We start from the raw sequence: 24,112 nt of genomic DNA on the forward strand, positions 1-24,112 counted from the left end.
AGTGTGGGACCACCATGAGGTGGGCCCATTTTGCGGGGTTATGTGTAACTCTCACCTCCATGCTCTTCCTACTAAGAAAGAGGGGGGGGGGATACCCACATTCCAGTCCTGGGATTGTGAACAATCTACCACGACGCCCTAATCTGTCATTTTTATTAGGCAAACAATGGGCCAAACACCCTTTATTATAAAAATTAACATGCTGTTGCATATTGTGTAAGCTTCCAAAGAGGTTTACTGATCACGTTAGATGCACTAAACATGCTGGCTTGGCAGTTTGAAGAAATTAATTTCAGTGCACTCTCACACAAAAGTAATTTAAGTTGTTACTCTGTTCCGATTCCCTTTTGCTACTCAGCCCAGTTGATCTATGACCCTGTGTGGGTCACCCGGTCACATTTTTAAGATAATTGCAATACACGCTTGTTGCAGGGTCAGTCGAAGTTTTATTCTGATCCGATGCCCTACTTCTACAGTCCCCACAAATGGTTAGTAGAACACCGATAACGCTACACATCACTATATACGAAAGTTTGAAGGAAGCTGTGTACTCTTATAGCACGGTCAGTAGAAGTTGTTACTCTGTTCCAATGCCCTACTCCTATCGCCCGATTGACCCATAAACGGCTAGTGGTCGAACACCGATTGCAATAAAGATGTACTCGTACATCACATAGCCTTAGTGGCCTAAGGAAATTTCACATGCGAAGCTTCATGTAGCTAGATTCAGTCTAAGGGCCACTCCACACTAGCGTCATCGTCTAGTCAACTCTATGCCTGCTGCTCGACGCAACGTGGACGCAACTGCGCAGCGACGCCATTTTCCATAGCGCTAACTTGACGCCGGCGCCCAAAAGACGCTAGTGTGGGATGGAGACCAACCAGTAACACTGGTGCATTTAAAGATTGGGCCCATATGATTAGACGAGGTAAATGATGAGTGATGATACATCCTTCTTCTTCGCGTTGTCCCAGCATATTGCCACGGCTCATGGGAGCCTGGGGTCCGCTTGACAACTAATCCCAAGATTTGGCGTAGGCACGTTTTTACGAAAGCGACTACCATCTGACCTTCCAACCCAGAAGGTAAAACTAGGCCTTGTGGGAATTCGTCCGGTTTCCTCACGATGTTTTCCGTCACCGAAAAGCGACTGGTAAATATCAAATGATATTTCGCACATAAGTTCCGAAATTTCATTGGTACCAGCCGGGGTTTGAACCCGCAACCTCCGGATTGCAAGTCGCACGCTCTTACCGCTAGGCCACCAGCGCTTGATGCGAGAGTGATAAAATGTGGGATGCCACAATAAACGGTCACAACTGCAAGATCGACCAAAGTATACCACCGACCAAAGTCGAATAAAATACGAAAACTCACATATTTGTAAAGGAAAATATTATTTTTTTATTACCAAAATGATAACGCTTTTACAATAGGTAACATTAACAGAATTATTATTAGATGTAATTTATTAAAATAACAATAAGTACATAATTAGGTCTCAAAATTTCGTTTGACATTATTATTATATACGTGTTGCAAACGATACTATAATTAGTTCAACACGAGTTGTTATTATGTCTTGCTATCGAGATCATTAACACTAGAGTCGACATGTAATTAATAAACACTGGTAACTTATTGCCCCCGAAAAACCGGGTTATGATTATTTCGTTACGTTCACAATAAACGTTACCAAAAAACAGTATCATTTAACGGTGATTAATGTATCTGTGAAAATCGAGCCGGGGCAATACCAATTTGTTTTCATTTCTCTGAAACTGGGTCATTGTTACATTATAAAGTGCTTTTATGTACAGTCGCCATCAGATATATCGGAGCGGCCAAGGTGCTCATAAATATCTGGACACACTCTCTCGCGCCTTGACAATAGAGGAGTGTTCAGATATTTGTTGGCACCTTCGCCGCTCCGATATATCTGATGGCGGCTGTACAGTCAAGATATTAAATATCGATACGGACAAAGTGCCAAAAATATGTATACACGACCTTATTGCCTATATATTAAAGTAGTGTGTACATATTTTTGTCATTTTGTCCGTATCGATTTTTAATACCTTGACTGTACAACCAGCAATGGTATCACTTTTGTTTCGACCCAAGGGCCGGAAAGAGAACAATAGCGTCAATGCATTAGGTGCAATGTATTACGTAAGCTTAATGAACCGTTTTTTAGGGTTTCGTACCTCAAATGGTAAATGGAATTCACATAGGATCACTTTGTTGTCCGTCTGTCTGTCAAGACCCTTTATCTTAGGAAGGAGGAGGTATCGAGTTGAAATTAAAATTATGTACTAAAGATGAAACTTCTAAGTTAATGTAATTAAAATATATGGCCGTTTATACCGCAAAAAACGGTTTTTTTTTTACACTCTCGAGGGAATCAAAATTCAAATGGCACTTCCCGCTGACCTAGAACTATGAAATTTGGCAAGTAATATCTTCTTAAACTGCAAATACAGGGAAACTCAAAACTATAAATTTGTAAAAAAAGTTAATGTTTGTTTCCAATTATTTTTGAAATGTTTCAATAAAATTTGGTTGCTTTGAAGAGCCCCTCATTTTGGACGTGATAAATACGAAATCACAACATGTCCCGAAAAAAAAATTACGTATGTTTCTGGTGTATTTTAAAATATCATACTTTTTCATGACTTCATGACCCAGTGGGTCAGATTTTCTTGGATATAGGGTGAACATCAGTGCACACTCGATGCATCAGACACCTAGAGTATTAGCACCTTAATCTGCGCGTCCAAAACGAGTATTGTTTAAGTGAAAGTCCACTTCTCTTATCAGAAAAAGCAATTTCAATGCACTTAATTTGCTATCACACGTTAAACTGGCTATAGTGAACCTTAAGTCTTACCAATAAGGCTCGGAAACGGTCAGTTAATTCCACGATATAGGACCAAAACTTCGTTTATTTTTTCACAATCCGACACAAGCTCTATTTGTATCGGGGACAAATAGACAGTGGGAGAAACATGGCCAAACTCGAAATTGGTTCGCGATGAGTTTTGCAACGTTATTCGTGTATTTGTATAGCACATTGTATGGCGGTGCGGCTAAAAAATTGTTAGAGAGTCCATGGAAACCCAATGCCCGACGGTAAAAATGAATCATTTACTTATTTACATACATATAATCACGCCTATTTCCCGAAGGGGTAGGCAGAGACCACGGATTTCCACTTGCTACGATCCTGACATACCTCTTTCGCTTCCTTCACTTTCATGACATTCCTGATACACGCTCGTCGGTTTAGGGTGCTCTTGACCTGGCCTTTCTTCAGGATTTCCCCGATTTGATCAGAGAAAGTCCGCCGAGGTCTACCCCTTCCAGCTCCCTCTTCTACTTCTCCCTTATACACTCTCTTTGTTAACCTTCTTTCACTCATTCTTTCCACGTGTCATACCTTTCTCAATTTTTGTCACTACATCTTCGTTCAGTCCACACTTTTCCCTTATCACACTGTTCCTAATTCTATCTTGTAATTTTACACCACACTTACACCACTTATTTAATGTACGTTAAACTTGTTTTATTTGGATTACACAGAATCACGAGCTTTTTCGATCCTGATAGGAAAAAAAAGGAGTCATAAAATTTCTATACATTTTTCATTACATACCATTACTCGTACTGTCACAAGATGGACGGAGAGCGGATGGTAGACCCAAAAAAACGATGGATGGATTGTGTGAAAGAGGATATGAGAAAGAAAGGAGTGAGTGCTGAGGTGATGAAAGATAGAGGAGAATGGAAGAGAAGAACATGTTGTGCCGACCCCACATAACGTGGGATAAGGGCAGGAGGAAGAAGACTCGTACTGTCACAAAGTATATATTCATATTCATATTCCTTTATTGATAAAATTACAAATTTTACATGTCAAAAGGTAATACAATATATAATTAGGTCAATGCCAATTTAAGTACAATTAAGATAATAAATAATAATAATCAAATTCAATTACAGTAAAATAAAACAGTATAAAAATAATCAAAACAATTCAAATATCCAATAAATTAAATTATTATTATAATATTCTGACATGTCATAATTATCAAATTAAATAATATAAAATATAAAAATATAAAATAGTAATAATCAACACAATTCATACATCCAATAAATTAAATTAAATTAAAATTCAAATCATTATTATAATATTCTGACATGTCATAAAAGGCATTTGTAGTCAGCCATTTTTTTAATCGATTGTATATTCATTTATTTATATATCAAACAAGATTCGAGTCGCTTAAGAGAGAAGAATAGCTTTTCGAATCTAGCGAAATAACGGTATTGTTTTGTTGTTATGCAAATTTTGAAAAAACCTATAAACGTAGTTTTTCATATGTCAATAACATACAAAAAAATCATGGAAAATGGAAAATATTTAGAAGTGGAAAAACGTTTTCTCTTATACAAAATAATACGTTTGGGAAACCAAGTCTTTAAAAATGGAAAGCTGCTCTTTAATGCGTATGACCAGTAGCGCTGCGTGTCTGCGTACCCGCATTCTGAGGTTGGATGAAAAGCAGTTTTATTTATTACTACCAACCCCCCCCCCCCCCCCCCCCCCCCTACATTATCCTATCCTATCGAATAGTTCGTGTCAGACTTGTCAAATCTAACCTTTAACATCATGACAATAATAGCCAAGGCACGCGTCGTCGAGAATGACACGATCTATACGTGTTTACAAACGAGTCGATACATGCACCGTCATTAAGATATATGTCTGGCCCCTGTCACACTTACGTAAGAATTTACAAGTGCGACAGAGAGGCAACACGTCGAACGTGGTTCGCGGTAGGCCCTCTGGGCTTGAAGCGTAACGTGTGACGTGAACGACATAACGCGTGGGCCCAGACTGTTTATAAACATTTGGATAACACGAGTAAGTACGTCTTAAACCACTTTCCACGTGGTATATTTCCCTCTTAATCAGCCAAAAAAAGTGCATAAGAGCAATAAGCAATACACCACCACTTACAACAACGAGCCCAACGAAGTGTGGGGGAGGGGTTTAGGGTCGGCAACGCGCATGTAACTCCCCTGGAATTGCAGGCGTACATAGGCTACGGAGATTGCTTACCATCAGGCGAGCCGTATGCTTGTTTGCCACCGTCGTAGTATTAAAAATAACCTTTTGTACTCACTTTCATGCAATAGAAAAATATAATTTATGAATGAATTAAAATATTAGTAATAAACAATGAAAGAGCTTTATCCAGTGTCTTGGCCCATAGGGTACGTCTAGGGTTTGCACGACGGATCTGAAATGTATGGGAAGATCCGCGGATCCAGATCCGGATAATTTCATACAAACCCAAGTTGGGTCATCACTAGCCGTAAAAGTATAATGACAAAAGACAAAGAAATGAAAAAAATCTTGGGACACCTTTTTATCCCATTAAAATCGAAAGAGCACGTGGTCCATATGCTACGGAGACTGCTTACTATCAGGCGGGCCGTATGCTTGTTTGCCACCGACGTAGTATATAAAAATCTGAGTAAAATCTCATTTTCCAAATTAAAAAAAAGTATAGTGTACAGTCAAGGTATTAAATATCGATACGGCCAATGTCAAAAATATGTACACATTACCTTAATATACAGGCAATAAGGTCGTGTATACATATCTTTGGCACTTTGTCCGTATCGATATTTATTACCTTGACCTGTACAGTGAATAAAACCGCTCTATTATGCCAAGTACGTCATGCGTCATAGCCTGCATACATACAGGCCAAACCATATCACATCCTTTATGCCCCCCACATTACGCTCCCTTTTGCAGGTATCGGTTAAAAATTATATCAAGAAACGACTCCCAACGAGGGATTTACTGTATAAATTAGATTTCCCTGTATTAAGGATTTTCTTTTAAGATCGACTCATTATTTTAAGTGATCCGTTGTTTTCCCGCCTTCTTAGAAGCAATTTATACTAATTGGATCTTTATTTTTTTATTACAATGTTTTATTTTAACTTTGAGGATACATTTGGAATCCTTTTGAATGATAACAAAATAGTAGTGAGTAAATCCAAAAGTTATTGTACAGTCACGTCCGAAAATATCGGTACGAAAAATGTGCCAAAAATATGTATATATGGGCAATAAAGTCGTGTATACATATTTTTGACACTTTTTTCGTATAGATATTTACATACGTGACCGTACATATATAACAGTTTATAAATTTAAATAAATAAATAAAATAATAAATATTGTAGGACATTATTACACACATTGACTAAGTCCCACAGTAAGCTCAATAAGGCTTGTGTTGAGGGTACTTAGACAACTATATATATAATATATAAATATTTATAAATACTTAAATACATAGAAAACACCCTTGACTCAGGAACAAATTTCCATGCTCATCACACGAATAAATGCCCGTAGGATTTGAACCCGGAACCATCGGCTTCATAGGCAGAGTCGTTTATTTATATCAATTACTAGTTAAAATGTATGTTAATGATTAATATTTCAATGAAAGCAACCATAGTTAAATGCTGACAGAATCTGTCATATTTGTTAACATTATTCGCCATTTCTATTAAGTATGTAGAGAGTTCCAGTAGCCTACTAGCCACTACTTAAGACCGAACAATACAAGGAAACATCCGAAATTTTTGACAGTGTAATTTGAAACTACAGCATAAGAAACAGAGTTGATTTTATTTTGTTTGAAAATGGAACGAGACAAAACAAATGAAACACTGTTCCTACTGAAAATGATTTAAATTCGAGCGGTAACGTGTCCAGCCACGTTGAAAGAAAAAGGAACTGGCGACGCAACCTTGTGTAATATTTACACGAACAATGTCGAGCTAATAATAATTTTATGATTATGATGAATACCTGAATGTTCACAAAAAGGATGTCAGGTAATTCTTATTTTTATATTATTAGAAAGAATGTGATATTATATGTATCTTTAATTTTGTTTATTTGTTAACGGCATATTTAAATATGTTCCATTTTTTATAACGTGTAAATCAACTTTATGAATAAATGACTTATGACTAATTTTGACCCCTTCACAACTTGAAACCTATTTAACCAACACACATGTAATTTGGCTTTATAATATCATTAATGTAGCTCAAACAGTAATTGACAAATTAACGTTTAAAAGCCAGATTTTTTATGACTGATTGACTTATACATCAAAAACCTAACCTACTTCCAGATGACCTAGAAACTTGATATTTGGTATCAAGGTAGGTATTAGGTGCAAGAGGAAAAAAAAAATCTGAAAACTGTAAATTTATTGATACTCGCAAATTTGCCTCCTATAATCCGATGTCTGGTTATAACAAACAAAAATGGTACGCAGTGTACGCACCAAGCTTTTCTATTTTTTTACAAGCTTTTATTTAACTTGCCCTTTTAGTACGTATGTTATTTTCTTTTCCTACTCCTCTACTGTTATCTGTCATTTATGCATTCATTAACACGAATATAAGAACATACATAAAAGATTTCAAGAAAAGTCTATATTGTCTATTCCTCATAAAAGCTCTTGTGCTTTTATAAGCTATAATGTTACTGCGATTAATGGCTACCAACCTAACAAAACCAAAACGAATACAGTTTTAAACTAAGTGCATTGATGCCAACTTACAAAATATTCATTTGGTTGCATAGTAAAAATAATTACGTCATAAGTCAGAAACACGCATGTGACACCCGTAATATAGCAACACCCATAGACTACGAAGACCGCTTAGCGTTGCTTGTTAGTCTCCGTAGGCTACGGTGGCCAAAATTGAGAAAAAACTGTCCAAAAAATTAATTTAGCAAGTAGCAAGTACCAGGGCCTCATGAGTTACGAGGAGGTGTCGCCGACCGGCCGGCCGCGGCCCGGGGCGGGCCGGGCGCGTAACAAGGTATGCTCGCGCGTCTTGGCTATATACTTTTGCTGTAATTTGTTTACCTAAATTAAGATTTATTTTTGTTGACTCGTAGGAAAAATATTGTATGCAACGTTGTATAAGTAGGTCAAAAAATTCTCGTGGCGTATTCCTTTACAATGTTCGCCTACGCCTTCGGCTCCGGCTCACATTGTAACTCACGCCACTCGCCTTTTTTGACCCTTCTTATACAACTGATGCATAAAATACTATAGTGTGTGCGGTGTTAGTGTGCGCTGATGGCATAGCGTGCGACTTGCAATCTGGAGGTTGCGGGTTCAAACCCCGGCTCGTACCAATGAGTTTGTCGGAAGGAACTTATGTACGAAATATTATTTAGAGGTAATATTCACCAGTCACTTTTCGGTGAAGGAAAACATCGAGCGGAAACCGGACTAATCCCAATAAGGCCTAGTTTACCCTCTTGGTTGGAAGGTCAGATGGTAGTCGCTTTCGTAAAAACTACTGTCTACGCCAGTTCTAGGAATTAGTTTCCAAGCGGACCCCAGGCTCCAATGAGCCGTGGCAAAATGCCGGGACAACGCGAGGAAGAAGAGTTATTTTATTAGTGTCAAATCTTGGAAGCTAAATTTGACCCACTTCCCGATTTCCGAATGGGCTGAAAATTTGCATACATATGGAAGTCCGGTGCCAAAGCAATATTATGGTATCATCGAACTGATCTGATGAAGGAGACAGGTGGCCATGGGCACTCTGTGATAAAACAACGCAACCTAATTGTGCTTGGAGTTTTTATAAATGTCTCTAGATGAGTATTATTTGCCTGTGGTAAGAAAAGTACATACTTTTTTTTTTAATTATAAACTGATCGGCGATTGGCCCTAGTCACACCTGATGGAAAGTGAACACATGCCTAAGATGGAGCTCGCCGGTTCAGTAGTAGCCTATTCACACTTGCTTTAAAGAGACCGAGGTCATATTTGTCAGGGAATACAGATGGCGGGAGCGCATTCCATTCTTAAGCCGTCCGTACCAAAAAGGAGGATACAAAAAAAGAAAAATTCTGCCAAAAACTTATTTTTTCTATTTTAAAATTGCCTCATCTTCCATGCAGTAGGTCGGTGGGTTGGACGTAATAGCGAATAGATTCCTTAACAAGAACTAAGGTTTTTCTATTCTAAACCAGGTCAGGTTGTTTTGCATAAAGAGTGGATGAGGTCGATCGCAATATAGGGAAACGCCGGGGAAAAAAATAGTTGCGAGGAAGATTTAAAATAAACTAGATATAGTGAAAATTTTTAAGGTTCAAAATGTTTTTAATAAAAGTATCGATGATAAGCAACCTCCACTTCATGTATCACTGTTTCAAATGGTCACCCATTTTTGTGGTCATTAATACATTATTTATCATTTCATTTTTAATTTTCAATAATATAAAAAATATGATAATTAAATCCCGCTTCGACCATCGGATGAGGATGCCATCTTCATATTATATTATTATAAATAAATAAATAATTCAGACAATAAACGTCCCACTGCTGGGCACAGGCCTCCTCTCATGCGCGAGAGTGATTGGGCTATAGTGCCAACGCTAGCCCAATGCGGATTGGGGACTTATTATACACCTTTGAATTTTTTCGCAGATGTATGCAGGTGGAAGCGGTAGTGGCCGAGTGTATATGACGTCTGACTTTCAATCCGGAGGACGCGGGTTCAAACCCTGGCTCGTACCAATGAGTTTTTCGGAACTTATGTACAAAATATCATTTGATATTTACCATTAGCTTTTTGGTGAAGGAAAACATCGTGAGGAATTTATGTTATTGTTTACCAGTATTTTCTTACTGCTGTGCATGATGCATGGCGCATCGGTACTGTAAATTCGTATATCTAAATTTGTCTTTGTAAAAACGTGTAACAATTTAATATAAACATCAGATTTTTGCGTTAGCCCGAAATAGTTTTGATAGTACAGTCGCCATCATATATATCGGAGCGGCCAAGGTGCTCATAAATATCTGAACACGCACCCTGGCGCCTTGACAATAAAGGCGTGTTAATATATTTGATAGCAACTGTACAAGAAGTATCAACTGACCTTAATGCCAAAGAAGATGAGCTGCAGATCGGGCGCCTTCAGATAGGGCGTGAGCGGCCTCAGGAAGTACTTTAAGATCTTGCTCAGTACGTCGATATAGTTGCACTCTGAGTCCACCAGCTCTCTGATCACGTAGTCGCGTTTCTCCAGGCTGTGCAATGACGTAGCGAGGTAAACAGTAGTCAGTCTTAGGTGTGCTATATGGTACATGAAGTATCAACTGACCTTAATGCCAAAGAAGATGAGCTGCAGATCGGGCGCCTTCAGATAGGCCGTGAGTGGCCTCAGGAAGTACTTTATGATCTTGCTCAGTACGTCGACATAGTTGCACTCTGTGTCCACCAGCTCTCTGATCACGTAGTCGCGTTTCTCCAGGCTGTGCGATGATGTAGCCTAGGTAAACAGTTGATAGTACATGAAGTATAAACTGACCTTAATGCCAAAGAATATGAGCTGCAGATCGGGCGCCTTCAGATAGGGCGTGAGTGGCCTCAGGAAGTACTTTATGATCTTGCTCAGTACGTCGACATAGTTGCACTCTGTGTCCACCAGCTCTCTGATCACGTAGTCGCGTTTCTCCAGGCTGTGCGATGATGTAGCCTAGGTAAACAGTTGATAGTACATGAAGTATCAACTGACCTTAATGCCAAAGAATATGAGCTGCAGATCGGGCGCCTTCAGATAGGGCGTGAGCGGCCTCAGGAAGTACTTTATGATCTTGCTCAGTACGTCGACATAGTTGCACTCTGTGTCCACCAGCTCTCTGATCACGTAGTCGCGTTTCTCCAGGCTGTGCGATGACGTAGCGAGCTAAACATTAAGGGTAGGTTATAATTGCAATTCGGTACAGTAAGTTCCACAGAGTCTGTCTAAGTATCAATATAAATGTCATATTTTGATAGAAATATGCCATATTAAATATATCAAATCGGGTCACTCTCACATATGTATATACTTAAATTCCATAATAGCTCGACATGTTTCGCTCCATAACGAGGAGCAACGTCACACCCTGGTTCCCGGTTTTCGGTACTCGGTTGAATATATTTAATATGTCATTGTCTGATGGAAGTTTATTTTATTAGAAATAGAAATATGACGTTCATGATGAGATATAGACAATGCCATGCAGAGCTTGGACCGAATCTAAGTGTTTATTTTTTGACACATCGTTTCGTTTCGTTTACTCCAAAGCTATGTCGCGTATATAATCGTGAACGCAATAGTTAAATGGGTCAATTGATGAGAAATAAGCGCTTCTTACACAGAAAAAAAAGTTACTATTAATAATGCACAAAAATTGAGACTTTTGTGTTACCAGTAACAAATCGGTTTAAGAACATAAAGCAACATTTATTTTGTTTATCCCTTAAATTCCGTATTTTTTTTAATTACTTTTTTTTTTCAGTGTACTTCTGGGGCCCATTTCTCGAACGGTATTGGACCAATACAATTAGTACCCGAACTGTCAAATCGTATGGGTTACCATGGTAACACACTAATAATATTAGTCTAATACCATTCGAGAAATGGGCCCCTGTTGGTAAAGTAGCGCTACCGATCTTAGTCATATAAATGGAGTCAGGACAATATGTACCAGTGGCGGCGCGTCACAAATATTCGTAGGAAACCCGGAGCTAATTTTGCTTTCCTTTTGTCCATGAACCGATCGTGAAAGTACTCAACGGGCTGAAATTAGACAAGCCGATGGGAATCGAGTTCTTTTAACGATCCGCCACTGATATGTACAATCAAAAGATTTAATTTGTAACCCATTTCGTACAAACAACATGAAAGAAGAGACCTGATAGTATTGTCACCGTGGCAAGGTACGAAATGGGTCACAAATTAACCCCCTTATTCATAAATGTCTACTAGAGTTAACAAGCCGCTAATAATCGTTTGTCCCTTTCCATCATACCAATACGTCGGAAAGTGACAAACGATTATTAGCGGCTTGTCAACTTTAGTAGACGTTTATGAATAAGGGGGTAAATCTTTTGACTGTACAATAATATATAGGTCCTATAAAAGAATAAACAAAAATTAAAGTCAACAAATGAAAGTTGAACCAACTCGACAGAATTAAACGGTAATTTTATAGGTATTAAAATATAATTGAATCCAATTGGTTTAACTTTCTAAATGCAGACACTAGACGCGTTTCAGTAAAGACGCGGTGGTTTGGGTTCCTTCATTAATATATTAATTTTCATTAATCTTCTCTTTTTCGGTTCTTAGGTACAATCATACAAAAACAACCATTCTGAAATACGTTTAAAAAAAAAAGTATTTCAAAACGATCGTTAATCATGCAACATATAAAATAGGAAATAACGCATGCACTAATTCGGCATTTTTTTTTTGTCAGCTTATGTCACACAGAAAGATAATATTTCAATATTATGACATCACAAACCGCAATGCAAGCCGGCTACATTTTTAAATTTAACGTTCTATTTTTTTTTTACCGTTCTATATTCTTAGGAACTTTAGTTTATAATTCTATATACATTGATGAGCCTAATACTGTACTAGTTTTACTACATTTCAAAACTCTTTAAATGTCTGAAACTATTTCAACTCTAAAATATTCTGACGAAAAAACACCCGAAGCACTCACCCCTTTATCTTTCTTCATAAAAACACAATTAAAATAACATATCTCAGCGACACGAATATACATAACACAAACACGACAACCTTGCTATACACACACTGAGAGATTATTATCTATTTCTTTCTTTCCCTAACACGTTATTCGCACGAAATCCAAGTATCACTGCCGTCCACGGCGACGTCCGCGTATCGTACAGCCACAGATATATCTGCGCGGCCGACGTGCTTTAAAATATCTGAACACGTTCTCTAACGCCTTGACAATAGAGGCGTGTTCAGATATTTGTGAACACCCCGGCCGCTCCGATATATCTCATGACTGTATTAACAGAAACACTCGACTGTGAGCCTTAAACTCTATACCATAAGGTACACGTACAGCAACCCACAACTGACGATTTTAAACTTTATGTACGTGTAACAAGGTATACTAAATGTCGGTTATAACAGCGTACACGGTACTCTTACTTAATTGCAATATTGCAACTCGGCCGTGAAGTATTTGACAATTTGTTCGGAGGAAGCGACTCGCTCGAGGGTAACGAGTCCAGTCAATGGGGACTATTTGTAGGCCACTCTTCTGAGGATCGTGACCACATGAGATCTGTCTCCATTTTGTGCGGCAATTAGCCATGTGGACTGCACAGTGCAGAATGCCGCCAGCTGACTAGGCCACAATGTGCGTTTTAGATTGTCGCGTTTTAGTATTGATATTTGCATACAAACAGGGAGAAATCATACTAGAAAAAATCGATATCGGTTAGTTTTTCTTAAAAGCATTAAAAAAATAACTACCTTGTACAAAAAGAAAAATAAGTCACTAATAAAAAAAATATCAATTTTAAATCGCACACACATATAGATAGAATAAATGATTTTCACTAGGCACGGCGGCGATTCTTCAGTGTGGATCAAAATATACAACAAAAACTCTCTCAAAACTCTTTGGTCTGGTATAACGGTCATCCCTACTAATCCCTATTAACAGGGGTCGGACAAAAAGTGCGGATGACGTAAAAATGACGTACTTAATCTTGCACACAGGATGATGTTTGAGTTTGTATTTAAACTTCCGTGTGACATGTGACAAGTAACAAAGTAGTATTAATGAAGTAACAAAATAATCGTAAATAAATCAATGGAATTAATAATACAGGTGGTAGGGTGATGTGAATAAAATAAATTTCACGAAACTTGTTACCATAAGGTAATTATTTGAAATTAGTTAGAACAAGTCTGTGGGATCCTCAGATAAATAGGTTTAATAGTCAAAAGTGGGAACAGTAGGTAAGATTAGCAGTATACGTGTTTGTCACGTACCTCCAAAAACGGAAAATTGCCACAATATTCGAGTAAAGATGACATTTTAGAGCGTTTTCTTATATATTAGTAAATATAAATTTTAGCTACATATAATCGTGAGGATACAATAGCTAAACAATAACGAAGTCAATTTATTGTTCAGTCAGCGTCAAATACTTCGTAGCAGTCAAAGTGGCCAAATAGTTCGGTACACCATACTAATTAGTATGGTGTACCGAACTATTTGGCCACTTTGACTGCTATGAAGTATTTATTAAACGATATCGCCACTTGAAATGAGTAAGTACGTTTTTGACTGACACATTGTCAATCAGATGAACAGTCAGTGTCAAATACTTGTTAGTACACCATACTAATTAGTATGGTGTACCGAACTATTTGGCCACTTTGACTGCTACGAAGTATTTGACACTGACTGTTCATCTGATTGACAATGTGTCAGTCAAAAACGTACTTACTCATTTCAAGTGGTGATATCGTTTAATAAAGAGGTCAATAAAGAGATTGATAAATGATACGTGATAATTCTTTATGAAAATCAAAAATACTATTTGAAATCATCCTATAAGTGGTTTGACGTCATTCGCACTTTTTGTCCGACCCCTGCCTATTAATATTATACAATATGAAAGGTCTCTGTCTGTTTGTGTGTCCGTCTGTTACCTCTTCACTAGGTGTAATTTGGTATGAAGATAATTTGAGGTTCGAGGAAGTCCTTTCTCGTAAGAGAGCTAGTATAAGGCTTTTTCTTTCTAGCGTTTGTCCCGGCTTATTGTCTGGGCCTGGGGTCCGCTTGGCAACTAACCCCGAGAATTGGCGTAAGCACTATTTTTACGAAAGCCCTTCCAACCCAGAGGGGAAACTAGGCCTTATTGGAATAGTCCGGTTTCCTCAAGATGTTTTCCTTCACCGAAAAGCGACTGATAGATATCAAAACATATATCGTACATAAGTTCCGAAAAAGAACAAGGTTTGAATCCGCGACCTACGGATTGAAAGTCGCACAGCTAGAACAAGTATAAAAAATAAACTCTTTGATTGGACTGGAATAAATTCGCCCATGTTCCCATAGCTCACCGCGTGAACCGATTCAAGTAGACCAGTATAAATGTAACAGCATGTACAGGTTGCCATGCGTCAGGATTTCCCCAGACATGTCGGGATTCTTGGTCTTTCGTCAGGGTTGCGGTGCAGGGACTATGGTGGCTTATAGCTACAGCGGATTTAAAAAACCTGCGAGATACCGACGCCTAATTAAAAAAAACCAGGAGTAACTATCGTCCAGGAAATGTCAGGATTTTTAGGGTGATGTCTGGAATTTTGTCAGGATATTCCACTTTTCATATGACAGCCCTAATATCAGTTCTGTCCGGGAGATAGTCTCGTATACTCCTAGCTATTATCTGGTTACACATTCAAGTGTTCATAATATTACCGCACATTGCAACTAAAATGTAACTGTTAGCACGTGTTGTTACTGTTACGACACTGCGACAACCTTGCGACCTTGCGACCAAACTAACTCGCATGACATTTGCTAAAGGGGCCCACTAATTACCAGTTCGCCGGACGATATCGGCCTGTCAATTATTCGCAAAAGCTGACAATCAGTATATCGTCCTTATCGTATGGCGAACTGGTAAATAGTGGGCCCCTTAAGTCAAAGTGTGACAATGTCATCAAACGTCCAATTTCTATGATAATAAGACGATTATAATGACACCTCCACACTTTCTTCTGTCAAAGTCGTTGCAGAGTTAGGTTATGGTCACCGCACCGTCTCCAGAGCGTCGGCGTCTAGTCAACTCTATGGCTGCTGCTCGACGCAACGTTGGCGCAATTGCCCAGCGACACAATTTTCCATAGCGCTTACTAGACACCTCCCGAGAAAAAATGGTGTCGGCTCAATAGACTAAGAACGGGACACGGCCGATGTAACTACTTTTTGCACAGGTGGAGGAGGAGGGACCGAGCTCTGTGTGATTGCGGCGAAGAGGACCAGCACATGAGACACATTATTCAGCGCTGCCCACTGTATTTCCTACCAGGGGCCACCAGGGATCTGCTGCAACTCACACCCCACGCAGCTGCTTGGATCAGCACCCTGAATGTTGACGTTTAAAATACTAACTAATGATGTTAGTATAATTAATTGCCTATTTTTGTATTTATGCCATACGATTAAATAAATAAACTAGACGCCAACGTTCGGAAGACGCTTGTGGTGGCAGACAGCCTCTGACCTTTCGCGATTAAAAATAGTTCTCAGAGGAGTTTCTTTTCGAGCATCGGGAATATCAACCCAGAATTCAACAGCATTTACAGCATATTCAATACAAATAAAGTTGCTTTGAAATGTTGCGGCTAATAAGTTTCTAAGATCTCGCTGGGACAGTTTGACTTGGAAAGGCGAAGTAGCTTGTAGAACATTTTAAACTTTGTACTGGAAACTTTAGTTTCGTGAAAATAAAATAGCATCAACGGAAATTTTATAAACACACATTCAGCTTATTTCAACGGTACGATGTTGTAGGGTTTTGATTATAAAAAAAAATATGTCTTGACACAACACGGAACATGTGGTGTTTCACACATTTGGGAAGCGTGCGTGGAGACGAAATCAACGCTTTTGGACACTTCAATGAGACGTAAGGTGTACACCGAGCGGATGCTGCCCTTGCCCTTATCACGGGACGCACGCAGAGGCAGCAAATAATATTATTATTATCAAATGTTTAACCTATTTTTGCTTAGCATTGCGGGTCGTGATTTCATACATATTAAAATTTACATCTGGAATAGGAAGCATGCATCGATATTTACAATATGCAGGCGCCTATTTCAACAACTTAATTGTCAACTGCCAATAGCAATTTCTTGTACAGTTCTGGGTCAGTAACGACGGTGCCTAGCGACAATGATGTTGAAACAGCAATGTACGGACATTTGTCATTGTCAATTGACAAATGCCACGTGTGACCGTAGTAAAGCAGGGGCCGGAACGTTAGTTCATAGTATTGGTAACACAAATACTATTTTGCGTAAATAGTTTTAATAGTAGTAGTGCACTGGAAAGAAAATATTTTGTTAGAACTATCTTTAAATGAAAGCAAGCCAAGTATTTGTATTACAAAAAGATTGTGTGTAAAATTGTACAAGATGCACAAAGTAAAGCAAAGCAAAATAATAATAAAAAACATGCTAAACAACCGGTGGACTTTGATAAATGATAAAACACCCGCATAAAATCCATTATTATTGACTATTGAATTTGTGCACGGAAGAAATTAATAAATTTCAAAAAGTACATAATTATCGATGCAAATTTCGAGTTGTTTCCTTATGTTGTCTGGTAGAATTAAATTTATGCGTTCACTTGGAATTGATTTGTGATATTTTACAGATAGTATTTTCATCGCGTTGGTGTCGTGATTTTTTTATTATGCACTCAGTATCAGTTTCTTACCCTCGTGCATTGAAGCCCTCGCAACTGTCAAGATTCCACTTTTCAAACAATTTTCAATTTTGGAATATTTTGCCTGCTCGGGTTGTAATTTTAAATTTATGTCAATAAATTTAATTTCAAATAGACATTCCCGCTGCGGAAGTTTGCTAAACAAAGCGTTAAGGGGCCCATTGATTACCAGTTCGCCGGACGATATCGGCCTGTTAGTTATTCGCAAAAGCTGACAGGCCGATATCGTCCGGCGAGGTAATCAGTGGGCTCCTTTAGTTCGGCTTTTGACACCATCTACCCCCCTATGCGGAGTAGAAACATCCTTAAAAGTCCATCGGCAGTTCAACAAATCAAACCATACGTTGAAAGCGGGCTGCGGCACGGCGGCGGCCAGCGTGTCCCTGGCGTTCTTCACCGCGCAGAGATCGCGGTAGATCTCTTCGTCGTGTATGCGCGCGCAGTAGCTCGCGTACTCACCGACGTCGCCCGCGGGCGGGGGGGAGGCACTGCGCATGCGGTGGCGTTAGGGCCTATTTACACTTTGAAAGACCCCCACGGTGACGTCTTTGAGCATTTTTAGTCAGCGCTATGGAAAATGGTGTCGCTAGTGTGCAATGACTCACACTAGTGTATAGTCAATTCTACGGTTGTTGCTCGACGCAACGTTGGTGCGACTGCGCAGTGACAGGATTTTCCATAGTATAAGTACGCCGACACTCAAAAGACGCTAGTCTTGGGTCTGTACTAGTGTTAAGTGCGAGTTAATAGTGCTAGGTATTCGCACTAATCACTGATCGGGGCCTTAGCGATTGAAACGGGTACAATTTGGATATAGTTTAGAAAAGTCTAGACAAACCAGTTTCTCTGTAGAAAATGGCTCGACATTCAAAATGTCTGTCAAGCTTAGATTTTTTTTTCGTTTCACCGAAAAAAACACTAGACTAAAATACGTTTTTGAAGGGAGGTTATATAAGACGACCTCTTATCCCTAAAGAAGCATAGCACAGTCGCCATTAGATATATCGGAGCGGCCGAGGGGCTCAAAAATATCTGAACACGCACTCTAATCGAATGCCTTGACAATCACCCGCTTCGATATATCAGAGGGCCTACCGCGTGCACAACCTTGTACGCCGGTTGAGGCGTAATTAGAGTGGCATCTTTCTATGCCCGCAATTTTCGAAGTTCGGTGTTCGCGGTAGGCCCTCTGATAGCGTCTGTATTGGGAAGTTCATTGATTATTATTATCTTTGAATACCTGCATACAACGCCGAGCAACTTGTTTACCAGACCAGCAGCGTAACGTATGCGCATTCCTAACTAGGCGAGTTGTGTTCTATACACCAAACTTTGACGTGGTAAAGTGTGGTAATGCCACAATTAATGTAAGTTTTTCACAAATATATAGGAATTAGACTTTTAATATGACACACCACACTTTTTCATTGTAGAATTAGCTTAGGCCAAAGTGTAACCGTTTAATCGTATATCTACAAGCAAATATAAATCAGTAATTAATCAAAACCAAAAACTACAAGTATCAGTAACATATCAAATTCTACTAAAACAGGTCATATGGTATGGATGAATATTTTTTATAATTTTGTACACTTTATAATTCATTCATACTCTGAATCAAAAGTTTCGCTATAGACAAGGTAAATTCCAATAAATACACAATTGTACAATTATTACATTGTAAATGCAAGCTTCCTCTACAATTTAATTTATTCCATTTTGTCGGCTTACTTATAAATAAAAACATACCGTAAACAGACTGCTTACCATCAGGCAGGCCGTATGCTTGTTTGCCACCGACGTAGTATAAAAAAAAAACCTACTTTTCTCCCGACTGGATAATTATACTCCTACAGTTTTTATACAGGGTGAAATTGTTATGTTTGACCATACTTAACTTTGAGTGCGAGGTCGGCAACGCGCATGTAACAATAATGGAGTTGCAAGCGTCCATAGGCTACGGCCACTGCTTACCATCAGGCGCGCTGTATGCTTGTTTGCCACCAATTTAGTATTTAAAAAAATACGCTGAGGGGTGAATATGTGGATCATACTGGACAACTTTTGGAGTCGTCACGAGTTGTCCCGTACGGACGCATTAAATTCCTGTGTTGCAACTTTTTTTGGAGTTTAAATCAGGCGATTATTTTTATGTGCATATTTTTGACCTTTAGTCACAGAAAAGGAAACTCTCTGCGAGTCTTTAATTCACGTTTGTAGGTACGGGACGACCTTAGACAATTACATGGAATGCTTTTTTTAACTATAGGTCCAACTCCGAAATGGCGAAAAAAAATCAGCTGGTCCATAGAAGACATTAACATGAGATTCACCAAAATGCATGAGACGGTAGATTTTTTTCGTGATTTCGTGTTTGGCCCCATATTAAAAGTTATCCAGTATGACCATAGAGAAATAAGTAACATAGAGTGCTCACTCCATACATCAGTTTGGGTACCAAAACGCATTATTATCTTCGTAGTCGAGTCGAAAAGCCCAATGCTCGACAATTTTCAGCTAATATTATAACCGGATTACTTGGAACTCTATTTTCAACTCCTGTTTGTAATATTAGTTGTAAATTGTTTGGCAATACAATTTTCACCAGTCACAACACTTGAGACATCTAGTGTCAAGTAGCAGTACTGATAATTCCGCTACTCGATGCTAGATGTCGACTACGAAGATAATAATCATTTTAGTACCAAAACTTTTTTTTTATTTTTATTATAACATTAAAATATAAAATATGTGTACCATAAAACAAAACATTCGCCAAACTGCGAGAGAGTTTGTTGGCGATGAAATACTGATGTATGGAGTGAGTACTCTATGTTACTTACTTCTCTATGGTATGACCTACATTACAAATCAACCCCTCAACATATAGTCAAACATAACGATTTCACTCTGTATATGAAACCGCACTATATCACCCTGTTTCACAATGTCCAAGTAAAGTCCGGAATAAGCTACTTGCCACTTATCTGACGAATAGTCTTCTGGCGTTTCACAATCTTCAATAAGCTTAACTGAAAGTGCTAAGTTTTGCTGGAAATTTTATCTGGCAGTTAATTTACTTGTTAATTAGCTATCCAATACTTTACTTTGACATAGTGAAACATGTCAAAGTAAGTGAGTGTTACAACATGATAGTAGTAACATATTTTTTAATTTTGCAAAGGAACAAATTTTGAGGCAAAATAGGCATATTTTACGGCAATGGAGGCATGTTCAGATAACATTTTCTTGTTATCAATATGACCATAACTATAGAGGAATTAGGATTTTATATTTCTTTGTCATATTCATATGATATGAGTGCAATCTGAGACCTAAATAAAATCATTGGCTTAGGTACCCTCAACAAGGAGAGACTTTGCCTCCTTATGTGTGTTCTACCGCTTGTACAATGGGCTGTGCTCTGAAGAATTGTTTGACATGATGCCCACGGCTACTTTCTATCACCGCACCGCCCGCCGTCGGCAGGGTGTTCATCCTCACACCCTAGAACCTAAATGGTCACGCACTGTGCGGTTTAAGAGGAACTTCCTCCCGCGCACGCTCCGGTTGTGGAATGAGCTACCTGCCGAGGTTTTCCCGAGGGTCTACAGTATGAGGTTCTTCAAAAAAGGAGTGTACAGATTTTTAAAGGGTCGGCAACGCGCATGTAACACCTCTGGAGTTGCAGGCGTCCATAGGCTACGGTGACTGCTTACCATCAGGCGGGCCGTATGCTTGCTTGCCACCGTCGTGGTATTTAAAATTAAAAAAAAAAAGTTTTGAGAAACGGGCCTAGCCACAGTGTCGTCAAATCGCCATTCGAAACAATATTGTATGGAAATAGTCACGATACTTTTCATAGAATCTGTCATCCCCAGAAAATCACCGCCTGAGACATACAGAGTGCTCACTCCATAATCAGTTTCCTTACTAAAACGCTTATTATTTTCGTAGTCGAGATCTAGCATCGAGTAGCGGAATTATCAGTACCGCTACTTGACGCTAGATGTCTCAAGTGTCGCGACTGGCGAGAATTGTATTGCTCAACAATATACAACTAATATTACAAGCAGTTGAAATTATAGTTCCGGTTAATCCAGTTATAATATTAGCTGAATATTGTTGAGCATTAGACTTTTCGTTCGTCGCGACATCTATTGTCAAGTAGCGGTACTAATAATTCCGCTAGATTCTAGATGGTACCAAAACTGATGAATGGAGTGAGTACTCTTTGTTACTTATTTCTTGCCTGAGATAAGTGGTATATAAAACTAAAAGTAAAATAGTGACTCTCTATCGCTCTTGCTTATTGGAGCGATAGAGACAGATAGCATTTCGGCTTATCGTCGGGGATAGTGCAATACCGCGTAACTAACAAATGCAGTTACGTCCAACTTCCTTGTACGTTATTTGAATTTAGAACCCCTTCGACTTTGTTAGATATTCAACATCGAAAAATCGAAAACGTTATCTGCCTCTATCGCTCGAATAAGCAAGAGCGATAGAGAGGCACACTTCGATGTTGACACTGTATATTCTGTGAACGTATTAACCCCTAAAACTAGTTTTTTGTGCTTTGATCCCTGAGTGATGTTTCATATGACCGTGTGGAGGGATTAAGGGAGACATATGTGGATATATATTGTTCTGTGTAAAGACGATAAGATAAAATGGCGACCACAGAGTCAGCGGAACAAACTGGGGCATAGATATTATACGATTAGAGACGCATACATAATTAGTTTTTGAGAAATATCATACGATTAAACGATCAGGGTCGACAAAAGTATTTGGCGCAGAGAATCCTAACTTCACCGTCGGTGCCCAACTTCGCCCAAGTAAAATATTAAAATAATAATTTTATCAAGAAATAGATATCCATTAGCGAAAAACAAATTACATAAAAACTCTTATAATCATATTTAGTTAAGAAAACGAAAAAAAGACAAACGAGATTGATAATAGGTATATACCATATTGCGTAAAACATTTTCTACGAGTATATGTTAATGAATTTAATATCCAAATAGGAAATCGGCACTACGATTGTACAGTCGCGTCTGAAAATATCGATACGAAAAATATGCCAAAACTATGTATACACTACATTCACATATGAGCAATAAAGTCGCGTATACATATTTTTGGCACTTTTTCGTATCGATATTTTCAGACGTGACCGTAAGGTGAAGCAGTCACGTGACTTTTCCCTTTCTTCTTAATAATAATTAACAAATAAGTTTTTGGTAAAAATTTCATTTCTTAATACAAGCTTCTGTCGCTGGCTGCACTTTTCTTTCCACGGACAACTAATATTCATCGAGGCAATTCTAAAAACCCCAAACACAATTAGTTCGCGTTGATTTAGCAGTATCATCATTATTCCACGCAGGTATAACTCCCAAGGTAAGAATTTTAAACGGGAAAATAGTTTTATCATAAGTGTCATGAAATATTGCGTGTATATCATGAGTGAATATACATATAGTTTTTGGAGAGAGGTATGGGCACTGTGAACTCTCGCTTTGTGTGATAGGGCACAGCACAGCGGATGTCATTCCAGATCTAGAGCAGAGCCCAAGTGGGGAAGTACCTCCTTACAGAAAACGGCAGCCAAATAACACTAGACCCTAATCATAGAGTTGTGTTGCTGCCAGTGAGTAAGGTTGCCAGAGCTCAACGAGGGTTCGCAGTGTTAGGGTCGGCAACGCGCATGTAGCTCCTCTGGAGTTGCAAGCGTACGGAGACTGCTTACCATCAGGCTGGCCGTAAGCTTGTTTGCCACCGAAGTAGTATATTAAAAAGAATTTTTTTTTTTGGTAGAAATATCGAAACATTGCTGAAAGTTCGGGTAAAAATACATATTAATAGGAACGGTTTACTGTATGCGTAAACAAATCGGCTCTGTTAGTAAATATGGGCGAGATCTATTTTAACACGTTTAAAGGTGTTCGATGGAGAGCACATACTTTGCATCAATACGAGTATTATATGTTGATAAAAAAGATATTTGGAGATTACTAACTTACTGACATATACACGGTGTTACATGAGGAAACCGAAAGATATTGACAGTGTATTACTGATCACATTTAGAGACTAAAATGTCATATCGAAAGATATTGACAGTGTATTACTGATCACATTTAGAGACTAAAATGTCATATAAACTTTTTTGGATTTCGCCTAGTTTCAGAGTTAATACCAATGTAAAAAAAACATCTTCTTATCGTCACTTAGTGCAAAATGCCTTTTTGATCGCGATGATGTCTAAGTATCCTTATTGATAGATGTCAAAAAGTGACAAGTAACCTTTGCTTTGCAAGAACTAGTTTTTACACAAAAAAATCGTAAAAAAATATTTTCAGTGCCAGTTTTACCATAACATTAACTTTTTAAGTACAAATACGTTCAAAATTTTTTTTCGGCGAAATTTACTGGAACTCGTAACATTTTTTCCTTCTTTTGGCCTCAGAAGTACGTGGTTAAAATCTTTCGGGTTATTCGTGAGCACCGTGTATAGTCTGTCAAGCAAAGTACGTCAAAACTCAAAAAGTGAAGTAGGACAACACTCAAAAATCACTATTGCGTTCGTATTGCGCTAAGAAAAGCATCAATCACATCGAACCAAAACATGTTATTATCATAAACTCAAATTTTACAAATA

At 38.4% G+C, this 24,112-nt stretch overlaps 1 protein-coding gene across 1 annotated transcript in view; it reads right to left on the bottom strand.

Moving 5' to 3' along the window:
- The window catches only part of LOC133525193 (protein vav), a 75,047-nt gene that overhangs the window by 23,105 nt on the left and 27,830 nt on the right, over positions 1-24,112 (bottom strand). The window contains exon 5 of the mRNA XM_061861477.1: positions 10,665-10,835. Coding sequence (XP_061717461.1) covers positions 10,665-10,835 — 171 coding nt within the window. The remainder of the gene's footprint in view (positions 1-10,664; positions 10,836-24,112) is intronic.

Source organism: Cydia pomonella, chromosome 1 (genome assembly GCF_033807575.1).
Source record: "Cydia pomonella isolate Wapato2018A chromosome 1, ilCydPomo1, whole genome shotgun sequence".
NCBI classification, from domain to species: Eukaryota; Metazoa; Arthropoda; class Insecta; order Lepidoptera; family Tortricidae; genus Cydia; species Cydia pomonella.